The sequence below is a fragment of the Macaca fascicularis genome, chromosome 15 (assembly GCF_037993035.2).
Source record: "Macaca fascicularis isolate 582-1 chromosome 15, T2T-MFA8v1.1".
Lineage (NCBI taxonomy): Eukaryota > Metazoa > Chordata > Mammalia > Primates > Cercopithecidae > Macaca > Macaca fascicularis.
This window is the reverse complement of record NC_088389.1, coordinates 36856346-36879920: the sequence shown is the minus strand read 5'-3', so window position 1 is coordinate 36879920 and position 23575 is coordinate 36856346. Positions and strand designations below refer to the sequence as shown.

The following is a 23575-nucleotide window of genomic DNA, read 5'->3' as shown; positions in this document are numbered from 1 at the left end:
TCTAATATGTAACTTTTGACAAGTCAGTTCACCAATCTGAAACTTAATTTCTGTATTTATAAATTCAGAGAATTAGATTGGATCATTTGTCTTCTGCAAGCTCCAAAAATTTCTAAGAATAAAAAGTTATAGTAGAATTACTTTATTAAAATTGAATATTATATATTTGGATCCCTTATTCTTTATTACATCCCTTATTCTTTATTACAAAGAATAATGTTCTGAACACTTAAAACTGCGATGCCATTAGCCACAAATACTATAGCAACAACAGTATGACAATTCAAACCAAGCTCTTATTTTCATCTTTCTGATTCCTCTTTATTTCTCTGCACTTAGTGTCAGTTATCATTTTCCCTTATAATTTGAAACTATTGTTAAAGTTGGAAAGTCAGTTAAAGAAATTAATTTCTTTAGTGCTAATTATTGGAAAATCAGGAAGTAGGTATTTATTAGTCCAGTTACACAAAAATAATTGATACAAAAATATTTTCATGTTTAACAAACGTAAGAGATTTTAAAAATCATTATTCATTATATCCTGAAACAGCTTATAAACTTCAAAGGTCTTTTACTTGATCTCTTATGGAATGATAATTTTGTGTTTCATTTTTTATAATTTAGAAGTAAGATAAAATGTTCTGAGTGTTGTGCAGCTTACTGTGGAGTTTTTAAACCTATATAATTATTACTTATGATGAGAACTTAACCATATCGTCACATCTTTATACTAACTTACTGATCCTATATGTTGTCTCATATCAAATTTGGCCAATAGCTAAAACAGAAGACCATAGAACTAACACGAGCATGTCAGAAGCAATATGAGCTGGAACAGGAATTGGCCTTTTATAAAATTGATGCTAAATTTGAGCCACTAAATTATTATCCATCAGAGGTGAGTTATTTTAATTTTTTAGTAACCCAAAGTTAAAAGCCCACATGGGATGGAATGGGGGAGGGCAGGTGGTGAGGACATGTAAGGGATTTCATCAGATATCATTCCACTTTCTTGTTATGAGAAGAGTAAACTGTATTTTGGTTGAATCTATGAATTATTTGGCTCAGGGAGTTAGAACAGTATCCTAAAGAGGTAAAAAATCTTTGCTCATAGCCATATCCATTACCAAAAGCAGTCGTCTAACTCTCAGCTATCTTTCCCAGGTGTATGGGTTGATCAGTTCCCTTAAATCCAGACGTCTGGGATAAGTGCTTCAGTACCATGGAATAGTCATCTCCTTACATGGTGTGTTCAGTAATCACTGGGTTCAATATTAGTCAGTCATGACTGGTACAAATGCCATAATGTCACTGCAAGTGAGGAAATGCCAAACTTCTAAGACCCAGTGATTCCAACCAATATCATATATTTCATTTTTAAAACTTCAATTATTAAAATGTATTGTACTGATGGCTGCATACCATGTATCTGAAAAAAAAAAAAAAGACTGAGATTTTACTTATATGAGCCAAGAAACCAAAATAAAACACCCATATTTCCAATTTGAGAGATCAAGCAGTGCTAAAAATCACATAACTGTAGGCAGTTTCTTTAATCAATCAGTCCAAACTTTCACTCTTCAGTGGTAGGAGGAAGAATTCTTTTGAGACCATTTTTAGTTCTAATTTCCTTTTTGGTATATTAAGAAGAAGATAAAAGAATAACATATATCTTTCAGCTTCTAGGCATGTAGGATTTATATAACTTGAGCAATTCTGTGATATGTTTGCCACTAATAAAATGAATAATGTCGTTTGACTGCTTGGAGGTCACTTATTAAACCATAAGTCTATTATTTTGCTTTTAGTATGCTGAAATTGATAAAGCCCCAGATGAAAGCCCTTACATTGGCAAATCTAGATACAAGAGAAATATGTTTGCCACAGAGAGTTATATTATTGATAATGCTCAGGCAATACAGATCAAGAAGATGGAGCCAGATGAACAACTTAGAAATGATCACGTGAACTTGAGAGGCCACGCACCGCTGGACAGGCAACTGGAAGACAAAGAAAAAAAAATAAGTGCAGGTTAAAAAAAGTTATTTTTAAAATTCTTCTAAAAAATATAAAAACATTGAATATATAGGCCAATTTTGTTTTATAACTTTTTTTTTTTTTTTTGAGATGAAGTCTCGCTCTGTCGCACAGGCTGGAGTGCAGTGCAGTGGTGCAATGTCAGCTCACTGCAAGCTCCTCCTACCGGGTTTACGCCATTCTCAGCCTCCTGAGTAGCTTGAACTATAGGCACCTGCCACCACGCCCAGCTAATTTTTTTGTATTTTTTTAGTAGAGACAGGGTTTCACTGTGTTAACTAGGATGGTCTCAATCTCCTGACCTTGTGATCCACCCGCCTTGGCCTCCCAAAGTGCTGGGATTACAGGCATGAGCCACCGCGCCTGGCCCTGTAACTCCTTTAATTGAACATGTTGATGGTGTTGTTTCCATGAAAAGTCTAAAACAAAAGTAGTGATTATCAAGCAGATATATCGAGCATTTATTTTGTAATGATTCCTGTTATGGTTAATAGAGTTTTTGGCAGTAATTTGGTGGCAACATGTCCAGGGGATTCAAGAATGAGTAAATCCCCTTTTTCAAATAAGCACTGGAACTATATATTCAAAGTCACAATTAGTAATAACTGAAGCAAGTAAAGAACCACTTGATTGATTACTATGCATGTAGCAAAAACCTAAAGCAATGCTTTGTATAAGCTGGAACAGAGCATTCTCCTCAGGCCTGGGTCTAAGGGTAGCCTCTGACTTTTCCTGACATGCCCCACGCCCCACAATCTAATTCAAGGGATCTTAATACCTTCTGGCAAGTCACGTAAAGGAAGAAGTCAAGACGGGGGCACTTTAGAGACCCTGCCAATGACAGACTTTGAATCTACTTACCCACTCAGCTGCGTGGATATGGAAGAAAGAGAACCCTTCCCGCGATTTGTGCATCCCCCTAGCATTATGGCCCACTGTGGTGCTCTCAATCAGACCAGCAGCTTATCTTTCCTTGAGTGGTAGCTAAATGGAAGACATGGAAAGCAAATAGAAGTCGACTTGGTGAAGGAAGAGAAGAAACTGAGTTATTCATGTCTACCTATACTATATGCAAGTCTCTGGGGGAAAGCAAAAATAAATCAGATTTTTGTGCAGACTAGCTTTAAAGGGGCTGACTCAGTTTTATAGGGGAGAGGGAGAGAGAAATCTTAAATTTGAGGTGGAAAATAATTGATTTGAGATCATCTACAGCTGGGAGAGAGAGCTCAGTAGTGAATTTCTTGATATTGAATTCCATCGTAAAGCATTTCCCTCTAACACAAGGTTTTATGGGTTATTTTTAATACCCTGAACCTAATTATAACTTAGTGACATGTAAAGCGCATATTTCCCAATAAAAGTCTTATTCTCTAGTAAAAAGGGTTTACTGGTGTTGGGAATAGCCCCTTTCATGTTAAGAATTTAACAAATAAAAGGATCGATTGTAGTTCTATACCGGCTGGGCGCAGTGGCTCACGCCTGTAATCTCAGCACTTTGGGAGGCTGAGGCGGGCGGATCATGAGGTCAGGAGATCGAGACCATCCTGGCTAACACGGTGAAACCCTGTCTCTACTAAAAATGCAAAAAAAAAAAAAAAAAAAAAAAAAATTTACCAGGCATGGTGGCAGGCACCTGTAGTCCCAGCTACTCAGGAGGCTGAGGCGGGAGAATGGCGTGAACCCCGGGAGGCGGAGCTTGCAGTGAGCCGAGATCGTGCCACTGCACTCCAGCCTGGGCAACAGAGCGAGACTCCATCTCAAAACAGAATGAAACAAAACAATTCGAGTTCTATACCATATCATGAAATAGTTTATTTTAGAGATTAATTAATAGACAAAAGCCAATCATAAGTAATTAGTTTAAAATTTTTTTTGTGATGTATAATGACAGTTTAATAGAGAGGGGAGAAGGATATTACAAAGAAGGAATATCTGGTAGAAATTTCAGAATTCAATATTTTTCTTGTTTCATATTATGTGAGCATGGTTTTTAAATTTGCAGCACAAACTCGACTATCAGAACTGCATGACGAAATAGAAAAGGCAGAACAACAAATTTTGAGAGCTACTGAAGAATTTAAACAACTGGAAGAAGCTGTACAACTAAAAAAAGTATGTAAAAGCAAAGCAGCAATGCTAAGAGGAAATGAAAAATGAAACGTGTTTTTCCCTTCATAACCATATAAAACAATTTAAAAAGCAGTTAGCTGCCTAATTAATTATGGGATAATAAATTCCACAGTCAAATATGGTTCTAGAATTTGCCAGTTGTAATTTTCTTCCATTTATGATGACATCCAATTAGCAATTTATTAATAAATAAATTACTTAATTTTATGTAAAAAGGTGTAGTCTTGAGAAGTTGCTTCCTGATGTATCTCTTCTAATTTAATTAAGCACTCTCCACCTTTAAGATCCTGGGACTTAGATTAAGAACCAGGAGATATCTCTGCTATTACATGAACATTGTCATCAAACACAAGCCAAAAAAAAAAAAAAGAGAGATATGTAGTATACAAAAAGATTGAAGTAACATATTCTCAAAAATTACCAAAGTGTGTTGTAAAGTAAGCAAGTAAGCAGCTCAAATCCATGATGTAATTGCATAGGGGAAAATTCAAAAAAAGGAAGTAGCGTGACATTTTAGTTTTTAAGTGGGTAAAAAGGTTTTAGTTATTTATAACTTTTAAAAATCAGTATTTAAAAATTATGATGGTAACTACATTCATATCACAGTAGGTAGAACAACAATGTGAAGTCCAAATTGTAGATTCTTTTAAAAGATACACTGTATTGTTACTTTCAGATTTTATACTAACTAGAAATTGACTCAAGTTTATACCTTACTATATGTCAGTCACTGGGCTGGGCACTGAGTAATGAACAAAATAGACGTGTCCCTCTCATGGACAGACTTGTGGGGGAAATAAGACAATAAATAAACAAAAAGGAAAAAAATATTTATTTAAAAAAAAGGAAAAAAGTTAAACAGCATCAGTGTTGTAAGAAAAAAATAGAAAACTAGGGGAGATGTTAAAAAAGATACACTTTAGATTGTGGGGATTCACAAAGGCCTCTCTGAGGAGGTGACAGGCTAATATACAAAGGATGAGAAGGAGCCAGTGAGGCAGAGCTGGCAGAAAGTATTCCATGCAGAGGTGACAGTGTGTACAAAGGCCTTCAGACTAAAAAATTTCTCTGCAGAATAAGGGAGAGTGTAGAGTAAGATGAAGTTAAAGAGTCATGAGTTTAAAGATCATGCCAGGCTTCATAGGCAATTTTATTTTTATTTTTATTTTTATTTTTGAGACAGGGCCTTGACTTCCTGGGCTCAGGTGGTTCTCCCACCTTAGCCTCTGGAATAGCTGGGACTACAGGCATGTGCCACCACTCCTGGCTAATTTTTTGTATTTTTTTTGTAGAGGTGGGGTCTCACCATGTTGCCCAGGCTGGTCTTGAATTCCTAGGCTCAAGTGATCTGCCTGTCTCGGCCTCCCAAATTGTTCATAAGCCATTTTAAGAAGTTTGAATTTTATTTTGCATGCAATAGGAAATCTTTGAAGGGCTTTAGATAGTTGAGTGGCTGATCCTGTTTGTCACTTTGCCTTACTTCATGAAGAGTGAAATGGACTGAGTGAGATGGAAGGAATGGGGTTGTGTGCATCTGTATCTCTCAGGAGGCTGTGTTCAGTACAGGCAAGAGATGATACTAGCACCAACCAGGAAGGTGCTGGTGGATGTGGAGACAAAGCCAACTGATTCCAGGAAACATTGGACAGTAGAACTGACAGGACTTAATGATGGGTTGAAAGTAGGAAATGAGGTAGAGGGAGCTATCAAGATGGTTTTAATAATTTAAAAAGAATATTTTATAATAGCACTGGCCAAAGCTTTACATAGATAGATGTAAATAATGTACATAATTTTAAAAGAAATGGATACTTCCAAAATATGCTTAGAAAATAGAGTTATTTAAGTGAGTTAATATTAATAGTTAATAATAGTTAATAAATAGTTAATAAGAAAGTTAATAGCCTAAGTTTTTGTTTATACTGTTCACTTACTTGACATGCTAACAAAGGTAAGCTTCAGCTGGGTTCTAATTAAGTAAAATAAAAATGTCAATTTAATGAGAGTTTGCTGTATTTTGAAATTATTGAGTGTGAGATGATTGTCCAGTGAACATGGAATTCTAAAATTTTTTCCTGATTATAAAGGTATTGCAGTTGTGGGGAATTACATAGTAATCATCATTATTTTATTTCTTTTCAGTCTTTTATCTTCATCTTTTTTACACTTCTATACAGACTCTTGAGAAATTTTTACATTTGTTTAAATCTATGCTAAAAACTGTTAGAAATAAGAGATAGAGTATTATTACTTCTATATCAGTATTCAATTTATTGGTTGATTGTCTTCACATTAAAACTAATTAGGAAACTGTAGTGTAGTAGTCAGTGAAATTGTCTAGAGTCACACAAAGTCTTGCTTCCACAAACTCCTAGTATGACCTTGGGCGAGATATTTAAATTTTCCATGATTCAGTTTCCTTATCTATAAAATTGGGATAATTATACTTTTTACCTTTTATGTTTTGAGGATTAGATTAAAGGATATAAAGAGTTTAGAACAGTGCATTCGGAGGCTGAGGCAGGAGAATGGCGTGAACCCGGGAGGCGGAGCTTGCAGTGAGCCGAGATCGCGCCACTGCACTCCAGTCTGGGCGACAGAGCAAGACTCCGTCTCAAAAAAAAAAAAAAAAAAAAAAAAAAAAGAACAGTGCATGGCCCATAGTAAGTGCTATATGAAGCCAGCTATTATTAATACTATGTTTATTATTAATAATTTACAAGTTGCCTATACTATTATAGAATGACAACTTATGTGTGCTTGCTATTAATAGTTTTCATAAACTTTTTAAAGTATGATTTTCTACATATAATAAGCATAAAAGTATAAAATATGCATGGAGTGCTTAGATAACTCCCACATTTTATTTTTATTTTTAAAAAACTGATAGAACATAGAATACTTATTAAAGACATTGTCTTAATAAATCAATGTTGTTCTTCTCTGTTAATTATATATTGGGGTTTGGGGAGATTAGATTTCAGAAGCAGGGAAGGACCTTCTTTACAAGCAGTTGAGTGGTAGACTACAACTTGTAAATAAATTACGCCAGGAAGCTCTGGATCTAGAACTGCAGATGGAAAAGCAAAAGCAGGAAATTGCCGAAAAGCAGAAGGAGATTAAGGACCTGCAAATAGCCATAGATAGCCTGGATTCCAAAGACCCAAAACATGTGAGTAAATTAAGAAATTTTTTGTTCTCCCTACATATTACATGTCTCATCATTGTTAGCATCAGAGTCCAGAGTCCTTTCTGAAAGTCTGTTTTAGTTTCATGTACAAATTTAAGTGATATACATATACAGTCAGCCCTCCATATCCATGGGTTCTGCATCTGTGGATTTAACCAACTGCAGATCACATATATTAGGAAAAAAAGGATGGTTTTATCTGTACTGAACATGTGCAGACTTTTTTTCCCTTGTCATTATTCTGTAAACAAGACAGTATAACAACTAGTCACATAGCATTTATACTGTATTAGGTATTATAAGTAATCTGGAGATGATTTTAATATATAAGAGGATGTCCATAGGTTAAATACAAATATTATGCCATTTTATAGAAGGGAACTTGAGCATCAGTGGATCTTGGTATCTGCAGGGAATCCTGGGACCAATCCCCCATGGATACCGAAGGAAAACTGTACATATATGTGTGTATATATAATGTATGTATGTGTATATGTATGTGTGTTATATATAAATATATGTGTATATATACACACACACACATATATGGAATGTGTATGTTTAAAACAAAACAACCTAGGGCTTGAAGAGAAGGTGGCTTTCAGTAAATGATGGCCACATGGCATAATTATTTATTTTTAAGTGGTTGAATTTCATTGCATTGCTGAGCAAGAGAGATTTGCTTTCTCCCTCCTTTCCTTTTTTTCATCTTTCTTTCTTTTTTTTTTTTTTTCTCCTTCTTTTTCTTTTTGCTCTGTTGTCAGGCTGGAGTGCAATGGCACAATCTTGGCTCACTGCAACCTCCGCCTCCCAGGTTCAAGTGATTCTTCTGCCTTAGCCTCCCGAGTAGCTGGGACTACAGGCACCAACCACCATGCCTGGCTAATTTTTGTATTTTTAGTAGAGACAAGGTTTCACCATGTTGGCCAGGATGGTCTCGATCTCCTGACCTCGTGATCCACCCACTTTAGCCTCCCAGAGTGCTGGGATTATAGGCGTGCGCCACCACACCCAGCTAATTTTTGTATTTTTAGTAGAGAGGGGGTTTCTCCATGTTGGTCAGGCTGGTCTTGAACTCCTGACCTTCTGATCCGCCTGCCTTGGCCTCCCAAAGTGCTGGGATTACAGGCGTGAGCCACCACGTCCAGCCCTTCATCTTTCTTAAGAGCAGAAGAAGCTGAAGGGGGTTCCGAGTCCTTTTTCTACCTCTTCTATTTAATCCTTTATGCAAATATTCCACTGAAGGTATTTGTTTTTTCATATTGTTTTGTTTTGTCCTTAAAAAAGGAAACATTTCTCTGGAATGTTTCTTCCTGAGATATGACTAGATATGGTCAGGTGGCTGGATACGGCCAAGCCCTTGTCTCTGTCTCTACTCTTTGTACTAATTGCTTATATTTTAGCTAATACTCCTAAAATACAAGGAAAAATATCTTCTATGTATTTTCCTGGTATACCTTGAATAATAGGTTTTTTTTTTTTTTTTTTTTTTTTAAGAACTCTAAGATCTCTGGATTAATAGAAATCATAGAATTTAACATAGTGAGGATATTGTAATTGCTTTAGTACTTGACAAGTTATTTAACTATTCCTTTAAGCATTTTAGTACAATATCATATATATTTTTTGTGGGCCAGCTAATTTCGATAAAGGATAACCTTATGACAGATATAAGGTCTTTTCTAACAAAAGCCTAAAAATTGAAACCAAAGTATTAACATTGAAACCAAAAGTAGTATTGATTATTTTAAATAATTTTAAGGGAAAATGGGGTATTTTAAGTAATGTATAATGTGGTCAATAATATCTTACTTTATTGAATGTATTTGTTCAATCTCACCCATGTAGACATGAACTGTATCCTACGGGTATCTGTATTCCCAGGGACCAACCAGCCCTGTGTTTATGAATGCTTGCATCATGGAAGGGAGGAAGGAAGCAGCTTATAAATCCTACCCAAAACTCCTTTGCTTCCCCTTCCAGTTTTGTGATCTATGAGTCTAATTAGTAGCTGGATTATGTGTTTGCTTTCAACAAATGACTGTTATATTTCTGGCGGACAGAGAGTTCAGTTCCCACTGGATTTCTGTAGAGAATTATATATAGAAAGGCGGTAAATGAGACATGGGAATAGTATCCAAGTTTTAAAGTTAGCTAAAATCAACCTGTGCAGTGGGGATGAAACATACAAACCAGATTTGAATTTCCTTTTTAATTTTATTAAAACTGCTAATAGTTCTTAAGTTTGCAGCCATAGTCCCAGCATCAGAGGACATCTCTTTTAAGTTTATCCAGAGGGAACATCTTTTTCTGATTCACAAAGTTTCATATTGGCTAGTGTTTGGCATCCCATTTTAGGCTACAAAATGTGAGCCTTTAAGCAGAAGAGAAATAATCAAGAGTGGGATGCCTGCATATTTTTCTATAGATATAGGTAGACTTTTATGTAATTAATTTTTATGTAATTAGATGAACTATCTTTCTGAATAGCCAATAGAATTTAAAAGTAAAAGCTTAACTTTGATGAGAAATCATAGAAAACAAACATATTAAGTGCCCACAATGTGTCGTACATTGTGCTGTATTTTACATGTTCTGGTGAGGAACTTTATTCACATCTAGCCATTTTTCTTTCAATTTGAAGAGGATGAAAATGTGATATAGAAATATTAAGTGATTTGCCCCTAAGTCATTGTTTTAGAAAGAGGTGGAGCCCTTGCTTATGCTACCATAATGACCCTCTCCTCACAAAGCGATTAAAGGTCTAAATAGATTATTTTTAAATTAGCTCAGAACTAAGCCTAGGCAGGTTTTCAGCAAATATAAGCATTTAACGAGGTTTCAAATTCACAGACTATTGTAGTTATGAAATTATTCATACAAGCACAAATTATCACTGGAGCAAACATAATGAAGATTTGTATTGTGTTTCTCTGATTGGTAAATGCCCCATTGGAAGCAAAAGTTAACTGTTCGCTATAGGGAACGAGCTGTAGTGATCTGTTGCAAAGTTTGGGCGTGATTGGCCCCCGGGAGCTTCCTGTGTTATGATTTAACTCGCGGAGGGTGGGGCCTGCCCGCAGAGGCTGCTGGTGATTGGATGGGCGGGGCCGCCGCTCACTTTTGGACAAGAATGTGGTTTGAGCCTCTGCGAAGTTACAGAGGCTCGGAGGCGCTTGCGAAAATGTGGCTGTCAGAGAGGGAAGTGCACATGAATTTGAAGACAGCATTAGAAAGTGTTCCGCCCACAGTTTCTCTGTTCTCAACGGCTCAGTTTTAACAGGATAAATTTTAAGGTATGATCATTTTTTCTCTCTGTGTGCAAAGGACTTAAAAGGAGGAGGAGTCAGAGATTAAGTTCCTGTTTTTACAATAACTCTTTTGTGAGCTCCTCGGTGATGTAAATCGCAGAATCTACTTTTGTTCCCCTGTATTTAATGTACACCATTGGCATATTGAATCAGATTTTTATCCTGCGTATAAAGGTTTCGCTGGAATTTTTAATGGTGAATTTTAAAGATTTATTGATATGAGTGTAGTCTTTTAAGAAATTATTTCTTGAGCCATAAAAATCCGAAATTTACTTAGAATGTAAGCTGTTATATGTAGTTAACTTTTCAGAAAGATTTCAAATGGGTATTTTGGGAGTGTAGGGAAAAGAGTTTGCAAAATACCATAAAGCTTTACCGGTAGTAAATTTAAAACCTTCCAATTAAGCTGCCATTCTTTTGTTCATCAGAAATGAAAAGATGTTTTTTCTTGTATTTGGGGTAAGCAAATACATAAAATTGAGAAATATTATTTTATCATCACATGGGTCTTAGACTTGAGATCATTGGTGTTCATTTTTCTGATACAGTTCCCTCTTTCAATAACGTTGTCTTCATTTATTGTTGTATTCCTCTCATCCTGTGGGTACCAACTTAAGAGTCATGAAGGTGTGAGTGGGAGGGCAAAGGTTCTCTGGGGAATTATTTTGTCTTCATATGAACAGTTGCCTCACGTGCAAGTCATTTGATGGATCTGAAATTCAGTTTTCTCATGTTTAAAAGCAAGGGTTAGACTAGATTATTGGCTCTTGATTTGCTTTCCCTAGCACACCTGAGAAATACAATACACTCTTTTCAGTTAACAGCAGTTCCCTAATGCCATGACTTCAGGGTGCGGGAGGGTGTGTGGGTATGTGAAAGCCCTGTTTTCCACCATGGGGAAGTCTAGTGGTAGACAGGTATACCTCCTTAGGACCCTCCATTTTGAGACTTACCGGGCTAAGTGGTCTTTGAGGTCCCTGTCAACTCTCAGTTTATTGAAAAGCCAAATGTTTCTTTGTATAAGAGATTGAAAGTAAATTTGAATTTCAAGTATTTTATTTCATGCCTCTATTTTCTTCTAAGAAACCTTTTTTTAAAAGTACACTTAATTTTTTTTATTAAAAAGGCATTACTTATCTACTATAAAAGTTTTTTAAATATAAAAATACTCATTACAAAAGGAAAAAAATCCCCATGTAATCCTTCCACCCAGGTATAATTCTTGTTAACATTTTGAGATGTAGTTTTTAAGTCTTTTTATAGATATATGCCATAACTAACTAACTTTGGAAACCTTTTTTAAAAGACACATTTTAGGCTGGGCACGGTGGCTCATGCCTGTTATCCCAGCGATTTGGGAGGCCAAGGCCGACAGATCACTTGAGGTCAGGAGTTCGAGATCAGCCTGGCCAACATGGTGAAACCCCCGTCTCTACTAAAAAAAAAAGCAACAAAAAACAAAAACAAACAAACAAAAACCCAAGTGTGGTGGCCCCCACCTGTAGTCCCAGCTTCTTGGGAGGCCGAGGCAGGAGAATTGCTTGAACCCGGGAGGTGGAGGTTGCAGTGAGCTGAGATTGTGCCTCTGCGCTCCAGCCTGGGCAACGGAGTGAGACTCCATCTCAAAAAAAAAAAAAGAAAGAAAAAAAAGAGAGACACACAATTTAATGCAATGCAAATAACACTGACCTACCTAGCTGTGCCCTTGGAAAAACCACTTAACCTTTTTGATCCTCAGTTTTCTCACCTGTAAAGTAGAAATGATTTCCATATCAACTTATCTTGAAGTTTAAATGAAAACTACCCATGTGAAAACAATACAGGGCCTGACACAAAATAGTGCAAATTATTATATTTATTTTCTATTCTTCGTTTAAAAATGTTGTTAAGGATTATTCTTTTTAAAGGAGTTTAAGGAACTTGGAGTTTTGTTTTGTTTTTTTTTTGTTTTTTAATTCAGTCCCATATGAAGGCTCAAAAGAGGGGTAAAGAACAACAGCTTGACATTATGAACAAGCAGTACAAACAACTTGAAAGTCGTTTGGATGAGATACTTTCTAGAATTGCTAAGGAAACGGAAGAGATTAAGGACCTTGAACAACAACTTACTGAAGGTAAGAATTTCAGTGTGATTTAGGGTAAATCAGTTTTATTACTAGTGAAAGGAACATTATAAAGACAAGCATTAATCCAGATAGTAGCTAAATACAGTTCACCTATTAGTACTAGTATTTGATAGGGAAATATTTACAGGATACCCAAAAGTATTTAATGCAATTTTAAGAGTTTTGTTTTTGTTTTGTTTTGTGGCATTGATGCCTAGTGAGTCAGGTCATTCCAGTCAGTAGGCCAGAAGTCAATACATGCTCATGATAAGCTCTGGCATGTGATTGTCTATGGCATAAAATCCATTCAGGAGCAAAGCACCCATTGGCATCAGGGAATTCAGTGTCTGGTTATAAGAAGAAAGAGTTTTAGGATCTACTTTTGCAATGCAGATTTAAAATGTGACATATCCATAATAGTGGAAAAGGAAGACAATAGGCCATAGTGGTTTTTACACATAGGGCTCAGTGTAAAAAGATCCTACTCCTTGTTTTGCTACTATCAGCTGTGTCACCTTGGACAAGTTGTTTTTATCTCAATTATTAGTTGTTGGGAGAATTAAATTAGATAGTATTCATAGGCCAGGAGTGGTGGCTCATGCCTGTAATCCTAGCACTTTGGGAGGCTGAGGTGGGCAGATCACTTGAGCCCAGGAGTTCAAGACCAGCATGGGCAACATGGCGAAACCCCAACTCTACAAAAAAAAATAAATTAATTAAAAAAAGCCAGGTGTAGTAGTACACGTGCCTGTGGCCCCATCTGCTTGGGAGGCTGAGGGTGGAGGATCACCTGAGCTCAGGGAGGTTGAGGCTACAGTGAGCCGTGATTGTGCCACTGCACTCCAGCCTGGGTGACAGAGTGAAACTTTGAGGGAAAAAAAAAAAGAAGAAGAGAGAGAGAGTGTTCATAAAGTTCCTGGCACATAGTGTGTATCCAGTACTGTACATGGGGAGTGTGTGTGTGTTTTAAGTCTTTAGGTTACACGTTTATGTTGCCAGTCTTGGATTCATCTTTATTATTGGTTTCCACTTACCTAGGTCTTTCTCAGACTTGCCCAAGGCTCTTTCTGACTTAATTTTAAAGTTCTAAATTATCTCCTAGATCTTTGTGAGCCTGGAAACACCCAAAAGACACAACAAAATGGTAGTGCAAAGATTGGGAACAAGAACCATTATATAATATTAGATACGTTACTTGGACATGGGTACTGAACATCTTCCCCTATCAAAGCCCAGAGAGAGTGCCATAATTAAGAACTGGCCATTCAAGACACCCTCACTCTGGTCATTCTGGCCATGGTGATTGGTTCAAAGATAAATTTATGGCCCTAGCTAAGCTAATGGGGGCATTCTCTGGGACTTTTTCAGAATTATCTATTAATATGATAATATACTGAGTGATTATGTTATATGTATTTAGCAGCACGAACTCACAGTTTTGCTACATATTTTTTATTTTATTTGGAAATTAAACTTTTTTTTTTTTTTTTTTTGAGATGGAGCCTCACTCTGTCACCCAGGCTGGAGTGCAGTGGCCTGATCTCGGCTCACTGCAGCCTCTGCCTCCTGGGTTCAGGTGATTCTCCTGTCTCAGCCTCGTGAGTAGCAGGGACTACAGGCACGTGCCACCATGCCCGGCTAAATTTTTTTGTATTTTTAATAGAGATGGAGTTTCACTGAGTTAGCCAGGATGGTCTCAATCTCCTGACCTCATGATCCTCCCGCCTCGGCCTCCCAGAGTGCTGGGATTGCAGGCTTGAACCACTGCACCTGGGCGAAATTAAACTTTTTACAGCATGAATCAGGTATTTTACAAGCATAGCCCCTAAATATACTATTTTTATTTTATACCTGCTTAATAGTCCTGTACTATCTATAATAGGAAGAAAATTTAACATTATGTTTTGAAAAAGAAAAATGATAGGAAATAATTGAAAGCTTAGAATTTTCACTCTTGGCTAATAACAAAATGCTGATGAGACAATGCTACAGTACTTTAAAAAGATATATTATTACCCTTTTTGCATCTTGCTTAGGCCAGATAGCAGCAAACGAAGCCCTGAAGAAGGATTTAGAAGGTGTCATCAGTGGGTTGCAAGAATACCTGGGGACCATTAAAGGCCAGGCAACTCAGGCCCAGAATGAGTGCAGAAAGCTGCAGGATGAGAAAGAGACGTTGTTGCAGAGATTGACAGAAGTCGAGCAGGAGAGAGACCAACTGGAAATAGTTGCCATGGATGCAGAAAATATGAGGAAGGTATGATTTTTTTCCTGCCTATTTTCCTTAGCTTCATAAGTAGATAATGTCCAAATTAAGTTAGTTGGAGGAGTTAACAGTACATTTTTAAGTGGGAAAAAGTATTAGTGGCTATATGGTGATTTTTTTCTTTTAAAAGTTGGGCTTTTTTTTTTCTTGTTTAGCTGTGATACATTTGGAGTTATTTTTTCTTTGCTCAGAAAAGGAAGATTATTTAGGCTGCATTTCTATCCCTGAAAGGTATTGTTGGCAAATAACTCTAAAGAATATGAAATGGTAGCTATTACAAATACTGTATTAAATGTTCATATTTTATTTGTGCTGCAAAATTGAGCACAGAATGTTTTTTCTTATTCTTGTGGTTACTAGATAATTTTAACATTATTTTATAGCTAACAAGACGGACATACTGTTTTAAATTATACCCTTATGAACCTGATTTGTTGCCCATTCATTTGGAGATTTCCCTTGCGCTATTTTAGTTGTTTGGAAAATGTTATCATATGTGAGAACCAGAGATTTCCAAACTTCTTGCTCAGTAGAGCTGGCTCCAGAAATTGAATTAATATATTTTAATATTATGAAATATCTCAGGCATATTTAAAAAATCACAAATAATATTTAACATCATGTACTCACAACTCAGCTTAAGAAATAAAACATTATAGATATATTTGAAATCCTCTGTCTACTCCTTTCCAGAAGTAACAAAGTTCTGAATATGGTTATTATTTCCCTGCATCTCTATTCTTTTATCATATACGTAAACATCCGTAAGCAATATATAGTATTTTCCATGATTTTAAGACTTACACAAAATGTATCATAATGTACATATTTGGCCACTTTCTTTCTTCATGTTTATGTCTTTTTTGTTTTTGTTTTTGAGACGAAGTTTCACTCTTGTTGCCCAGGCTGGAGTGCAATGGCGAGATCTCGGCTTACTGCAACCTCTGCCTCCTGGGTTCAGGTGATTCTCCTGCCTCAGCCTCTCGAGTAGCTGAGATTACAGGCATTCACCACCATGTCCGGCCTATTTTGTATTTTTAGTAGAGACAGGGTTTCTCCATGTTGATCAGGCTGGTCTCAAACTCCCGACCTCAGGTGATCTGCCCACCTTGGCCTCCCAAAGTGCTGGGATTACAGGTGTGAGGCATGGTGCCTGGCCTATGTTTTCCAGAATTATGCACACTGATAGGTGCAGTTCTACTTTGTTCATTTTTACTGATATATGTACCATCCTGCTTTATGGACATACCACAAATTTATTATTTATTCGTTCTCTTTTTGGGGGACATTTAGGTGATTTCTAGTCTTATGCTATTGCAAACAATGCTGAGCATAACATTCTTGCACACATCTTGAACACAGGGGGACTATGCTCAGAAACAGAACTGTGGGTCAGAGAATATGTTCATCCTTAATTAAGTTCAGTAGATATTGTCAAATTACTTTTCATAGTGAGTTTATCAGCTTCTACTCCCACCAGCAATGTGAGGGCTACCATTCTGCCACATTCTTGCCAACCCTGTAGTGTTGTCCAACTTTTTTTTAAAGCTTTTATTTTGAAATAACTTCAAACTTGCAGGAAAGTTGCAAGAGGAATACAAATAACTCACATTTGCCTTTCACTCAGAGTCACCAATTACTATTTTAACACATTTGCTTTATCTCCTCATGTAATTTTTACATGATTTTATATACTTTTTTGTTATTATTATACTTTAAGTTTTAGGGTACATGTAGATTTGTTACATAGGTATACACATGTTTCACATTGGTTTCCTGCACCAATTAACTCGTCATTTACATTAGGTATTTCTCCCAATGCTGTCCCTCCCCCCCACTCTCCCACCCCATGATAGGCCCCAGGATTTGATGTTCCCTGCCCTGTGTCCAAGTGTTTTCATTGCTCAGTTCCCACCTATGAGTGAGAACAGGTGGTGTTTGGTTTTCTGTCCTTGTGATAGTTTGCTAAGAATGATGGTTTCTAGCTGCATCCATGTCCCTGCAAAGGACGTGAACTCATCCTTTTTCATGACTGCATAGTATTCCATGGTGTATATGTGCCACATTTTCTTAATCCAGTCTATCATTGATGGACATTTAGGTTGGTTCCAAGTTTTTGCTATTGTGAATAGTGCCACAATAAACATATGTGTGCATGTGTCTTTATAGTAGCATGATTTATAATCCTTTGGGTATATACGCAGTAATGGGATTGCTGGGTCAAATGGTATTTCTAGTTCTAGATTCCCTGAGGAAACGCCACACTGTCTTCCACAGTGGTTGAACTAGTTTACACTCCCACCAACAGTGTAAAAGTGTTCCTATTTCTCCACATCCTCCCCAGCATGTTGTTTCCTGACTTTTTAATGATCACTATTCTCAGTGGTGTGAAATGGTATCTCATTGTGATTTTGATTTGCATTTCTCTGATGATCAGTGATGATGAGCATTTTTTCATGTGTCTGTTGGCTGCATAAATGTGTTCTTTTGAGAAGTGTCTCTTCATATCCTTTGCCCACTTTTTGATGGGTTTGTTTGTTTCTTGTAAATTTGTTTAAGTTCTTTGTAGATTCTAGATATTAGCCCTTTGTCGGATGGGTAGATTGCAAAAATTTTCTCCCATTCTGTAGGTTGCTATTCACTCTGATGGTAGTTTCTTTTGCTGTGCAGAAGCTCTTTAGTTTAATTAGATCCCATTTATCAATTTTGGCTTTTGTTGCCATTCCTTATGGTGTTTTAGTCATGAAGTCCTTGCCCATGCCTGTGTCCTTAATGGTATTGCCTAGGTTTTCTTCTAGGGTTTTTATGGTTTTAGGTCTAACGTTTAAGTCTTTAATCCATCTTGAATTAATTTTTGTATAAAATGTAAGGAAGAGATCCAGTTTCAGCTTTCTACATATGGCTAGCCAGTTTTCCCAGCACGATTTATTAAATAGGGAACCCTTTCCCCATTTCTTGTTTTTGTCAGGTTTGTCAAAAATCAGATGGCTATAGATGTGTGGTGGTATTTATTTCTGAGGCTTCTGTTCTGTTCCATTGGTCTATATATCTGTTTTGGTACCATACCACGCTGTTTTGGTTACTGTAGCCTTGTAGTATAGTTTGAAGTCAGGTAGCGTGATACCTCCAGCTTTGTCCTTTTTGCTTAGGATTGTCTTGGCAATGTGGTCTCTTTTTTGGTTCCGTATGAACTTTAAAGTAGTTTTTTTCCAATTCTGTGAAGAAAGTCATTGGTAGCTTGATGGGAATGGCATTGAATCTATAAATTACCTTGGGCAGTATGGCCATTTTCACGATATTGATTCTTCCTATCCATGAGCATGGAATGTTCTTCCATTTGTTTGTGTCCTCTTTTATTTCGTCAAACAGTGGTTTGTAGTTCTTGAAGAGGTCCTTCACATCCCTTGTAAGTTGGATTCCTATGTATTTTATTCTCTTTGTAGCAATTGTGAATGGGAGTTCATTCATGATTTGGCTCTCTGTTTGTCTGTTGTTGGTGTATAGGAATGCTTGTGATTTTTGCACATTGATTTTGTATCTTGAGACTTTGCTGAAGTTGCTTATCAGCTTAAGGAGATTTTGGGCTGAGACGATGGGGTTTTCTAAATATACAATCATGTCATCTGCAAATGAGACAATTTGACTTCTTCTCTTCCTAATTCTCTTCCTAATTGACTTCTTCTCTTCCTAATTAGGAAGAGAAAGAGAATTTCTTTCCCTTGCCGTGGCCAGAACTTCCAACACTATGTTGAATAGGAGTAGTGAGAGAGGGCATCCCTGTCTTGTGCCAGTTTTCAAAGGGAATGCTTCCAGTTTTTGCCCATTCGGTATGATATTGGCTGTGGGTTTGTCATAAATAACTTTTATTATTTTGAGATACATTCCGTCAATACCTACTTTACTGAGAGTTTTCAGCATGAAGGGCTGTTGAAGTTTGTTGAAGGCCTTTTCTGCATCTATTGAGATAATCATGTGGTTTTTGTCATTGGTTCTGGTTATGTGATGAATTATGTTTATTGATTTCTGTATGTTGAACCAGCCTTGCATCCCAGGGATGAAGCCAACTTGATCGTGGTGGATAAGCTTTTTAATGTGCTGCTGGATTCAGGTTGCCAGTATTTTATTGAGGATTTTCACATCAGTGTTCATCAGGGATATTGGTCTAAAATTCTCTTTTTTTGTTGTGTCTCTGCCAGGCTTTGGTATCAGGATGATGCTGGACTCATAAAATGAGTTAGGGAGGGTTCCATATTCATTGGAATAGTTTCAGAAGGAATGGTACCAGCTCCTCTTTGTACCTCTGGTAGAAATCAGCTGTGACTCTGTCTGGTCCTGGACATTTTTTGGTTGGTAGGCTATTAATTATCACCTCAATTTCAGAGCCTGTTATTGGTCTATTCAGAGATTCAGCTTCTTCCTGGTTTAGTCTTGGGAGAGCGTATGTGTCCAGGAATTTATCCATTTCTTCTAGATTTTCTAGTTTATTTGCATGGAGGTGTTTATAGTATTCTCTGATGGTAGTTTCTATTTCTGTGGGATTGGTGGTGATACCCTCTTTATCATTTTTTATTGTGTCTATTTGATTCTTCCCTTTTTTCTTCTTTATTAGTCTTGCTAGTAGTCTATCTATTTTGTTGATCTTTTCAAAAAACCAGCTCCTGGATTCATTGATTTTTTTTGAAGGGTTTTTTGTGTCTCTATCTCCTTCAGTTCAGCTCTGATCTTAGTTGTTTCTTGCCTTCTGCTAGCTTTTGAATGTGTTTGCTCTTTCGTCTCTAGTTCTTTTAATTGTGGTGTTAGAGTGTCAGTTTTAGATCTTTCCTGCTTTCTCTTGTGGGCATTTAGTGCTATGCATTTCCCTTTACACACTGCTTTAAATGTATCCCAGAGATTCCGGTACGTTGTGTCTGTTTTCATTGGTTTCAAAGAACATCTTTATTTCTGCCTTCATTTCATTATGTACCCAGCAGTCATTCAGGAGCAGGTTGTTCAGTTTCCATGTAGTTGTGTGGTTTTGAGTGAGTTTCTTAATCCTGAGTTATAATTTAATTGCACTGTGGTCTGAGAGACAGTTTGTTGTGATCTCTATTCTTTTCCATTTGCTGAGGAGTACTTTACTTCCAACTATGTGGTCAATTTTGGAATAAGTGCGATGTGGTGCTGAGAAGAATGTATATTCTGTTAATTTGGGGTGGAGAATTCTGTAGATGTCTATTAGGTCCACTTGATGCAGAGCTGAGTTCAAGTCCTGGATATCCTTGTTAACTTTCTGTCTTGTTGATCTAATATTGACAGTGGGGTGTTAAAATCTCCCATTATTATTGTGTGGGAGTCTAAGTCTCTTTGTAGGTCTCTAAGGACTTGCTTTATGAATCTGAGTTATCCTGTATTGTGTGCATATATATTTAGGATAGTTAGCTCTTCTTGTTGAATTGATCCCTTTACCATTATGTAGTGGCCTTCTTTGTCTCTTTTGATCTTTGTTGGTTTAAAGTCTGTTTTATCTGAGACTAGAATTGCAGCCCCTGCTTTTTTTGCCTTCCGTTTGCTTGGTAGATCTTCCTCTATCCCTTTATTTTGAGCCTGTGTGTGTCTCTGCACGTGAGATGGGTCTCCTGAATAAAGCACACGGATGGGTCTTGACTCTTTATCCAATTTGCCAGTCTGTGTCTTTTAATTGGAAGCATTTAGCCCATTTACATTTAAGGTTAATATTGTTATGTGTGGATTTGATCCTGTCGTTATGATGCTAGCTGGTTATTTTGTCTGTTGGTTGATGCAGTTTCTTCCTAGCATCGATGGTCTTTACAGTTTGGCATGCTTTTGCAGTGGCTGGTACTGGTTGTTCCTTTCCATGTGTAGTGCTTCCTTCAGGAGCTCTTGTAAGGCAGGCCTGATGGTGACAAAATCTCTCAGCATTTGCTTGTCTGTAAAGGATTTTATTTCTCCTTCAGTCATGAAGCTTAGTTTGGCTGGATATGAAATTCTGGGTTGAAAATTATTTTCTTTTAAGAATGTTGAATATTGGCCCCCACTCTCTTCTGGCTTGTAGAGTTTCTGCCAAGAGATCTGCTGTTAGTCTGATGGGCTTCCCTTTGTGGGTAACCCAACCTTTCTCTCTGACTGCCCTTAACATTTTTTCCTTCATTTCAGCCTTGGAGAATCTGACAATTATATGTCTTGGGGTTGCTCTTCTCGAGGAGTAGCTTTGTAGTGTTCTCTGTATTTCCTGAATTTGAATGTTGGCCTGCCTTGCTAGGTTGGGGAAGTTCTCCTGGATAATATCCTGCAAAGTGTTTTCCAACTTGGTTCCATTCTCCCCATCACTTTCAGGTACACCATTCAAACGTAGATTTGGTCTTTTCACATGTTTCTTGGAGGCTTTGTTCATTTCTTTTTACTCTTTTTTCTCTAAACTTCTCTTCTTGCTTTATTTCATTAATTCGATCTTCAATCACTGATACCCTTTCTTCCACTTGATCAAATTGGCTATTGAAGCTTGTGCATGCATCACATAGTTCTCATGCCATGGTTTTTCAGCTCCATCAGATCATTTAAGGTCTTCTCTACACGGTTTATTCTAGTTAGCTATTCATGTAATCTTTTTTCAAGGTTTTTAGCTTCCTTGTGATGGGTTCAAACATCCTCCTTTAGCTTGGAGAAGTTTGTTATTATCGACCTTCTAAAGCCTATTTCTGTCAGCTCATCAAAGTCATTCTCCATCCGGCTTTGTTCTGTTGCTGGTGAGGAGCTGCGATCTTTTGGAGGAGAAGAGGTGTTCTGGTTTTTAGAATTTTCAGCTTTTCTGCTCTGGTTTCTCCCCATCTTTGTGGTTTTATCTACCTTTCGTCTTTGATGTTGGTGACCTCCAGATGGGGTTTTCGTGTGGATGTCCTTTTTGTTAATGTTGATGCTATTCCTTTCTGTTTGTTAATTTTCCTTCTAACAGTCAGGTCCCTCAGCTGCAGGTCTGTTGGAGTTTGCTGGAGGTCCACTCCAGACCCTGTTTGCCTGGGTATCACCAGCAGAGGCTGCAGAAGAGCAAATATTGCTGCCTGATCCTTCCTCTGGAAGCTTCTTCCCAGAGGGGCACCCACCTGTATGAGGTGTCAGTTGGCCCCTACTGGGAGGTATCTCCCAGTTAGGCTACATGGGGGTCAGGGACCCACTTGAGGCAGTCTGTCCATTCTCTGAGCTCAAACACTGTGCTGGGAGAACCACTCCTCTCTTCAGAGCTGTCCGACAGGGATGTTTGAGTCTGCAGAAGTTTCTGCTGCCTTTTGTTCAGCTATGCCCTGCCCCCAGAAGTGGAGTCTACATGTGGAGGCAGAGGCCTTGCTGAGCTGTGGTGGATTCCACCCAGTTCGAGCTTCCTGGCTGCTTTGTTTACCTACTCAAGCCTCAGCAATGGTGGACGCCCCTCTCCCTGCCAGGCTGCTGCCTTGCAGTGGATCTCAGAGTGCTGCACTAGCAGTGAGCAAGGCTCTGTGGGCGTGGGACCCGCCAAGCCAGGTGTAGGATATGATCTCCTGGTGTTTTATTTGCTAAGACCATTAGAAAAGCACAGTATTTGGGTGGGAGTGTCCTGTTTTTCCAGGTACCATCTTCTGTGAAGGTACAGCTTCCCTTGGCTAGGAAAGGGAAATCCCCCGACCCTTTGCACTTCCTGGGTGAGGCGATGCCCCGCCCTGCTTCGGGTTGCCCTCCGTGGGCTGCACCCACTGCCCAACTAGTCCCAGTGAGATGAACCAGTTACCTCACTTGGAAATGCAGAAATCACCTGTTGTCTGCGTTGATCATGCTGGGAGCTGCAGACCAAGCTGTTCCTTTTTGGCCATCTTGGAACGGGATTCAATTTTATACACATTTTTATACAGATTTTTTTTCCTGAACCATTTGAAAATCAGTTGTAGACATCATGCTCCTTTGCTCCTAAATATTTCAGTTTATATTTCCTAAGAACAAGGACATTTTCTAACATTAACACAGAATAATTATCAAATTTAGGAAATTCAGTATTTTATCAGACTTCATGTTTGCCAGTCTGCTGAGCTTTAAAGGCCTTCTTTCCATTTTTCTATTGTGAAGATGTTTACAGTTATAAGAAAGTTGAAAGAATAGTTTGGTGAACATCTGTGAACCCTCTTGGATTCAATAAATATTTTGATGTATTTTCTCTTTCTCACAGACACATACTTTTTTCCTTTGCTCATTAGAAAGTTGCAGATATCATAACATCATCCCTTCAACACACATCTTTTTAAGAGCATTTTCCCTCATCACTACAATATCATTATTACACCTAAGGAAATTGACGGTAATTCCCTAATGTCCTCTAATGTCTTTTTTTTTTTTTTTTTTTTTGAGACGGAGCCTTGCTCTGTCACCAGGCTGGAGTGCAGTGGTGCGATCTTGGCTCACTGCAACCTTCACCTCCTGGGTTCAAGCGATTCCCCTGCCTCAGCCTCCTAAGCAGCTGGGACTACAGGTGCGTGCCACCAAATTAGCCCGGCTAATTTTTTTTTTTTTTTTTTTT

General features: G+C 37.7%; 1 protein-coding gene across 21 annotated transcripts in view; it reads left to right on the top strand.

Annotated features, from left to right (window-relative positions):
- CNTRL (centriolin) overlaps positions 1-23575 on the top strand; it is a 96188-nt gene that overhangs the window by 29610 nt on the left and 43003 nt on the right. For 15 of the 21 annotated variants that reach the window (XR_012424419.1, XR_012424418.1, XR_012424420.1 and 12 more), the window contains 6 exons: positions 779-898; positions 1809-2031; positions 4040-4149; positions 7145-7339; positions 12629-12782; positions 14810-15030. Coding sequence is in view for 15 of the 21 variants with exons in the window: in XM_074016676.1 (XP_073872777.1) it covers positions 779-898; positions 1809-2031; positions 4040-4149; positions 7145-7339; positions 12629-12782; positions 14810-15030 (1023 nt within the window). In the remaining 6 variants the exon portion in view is untranslated. Of the gene's footprint in view, positions 1-778; positions 899-1808; positions 2032-4039; positions 4150-7144; positions 7340-10476; positions 10654-12628; positions 12783-14809; positions 15031-23575 lie in introns of those variants that run through there. The other 6 variants (XR_012424421.1, XM_074016678.1, XM_005580912.4 and 3 more) reach the window with 3 other exon arrangements.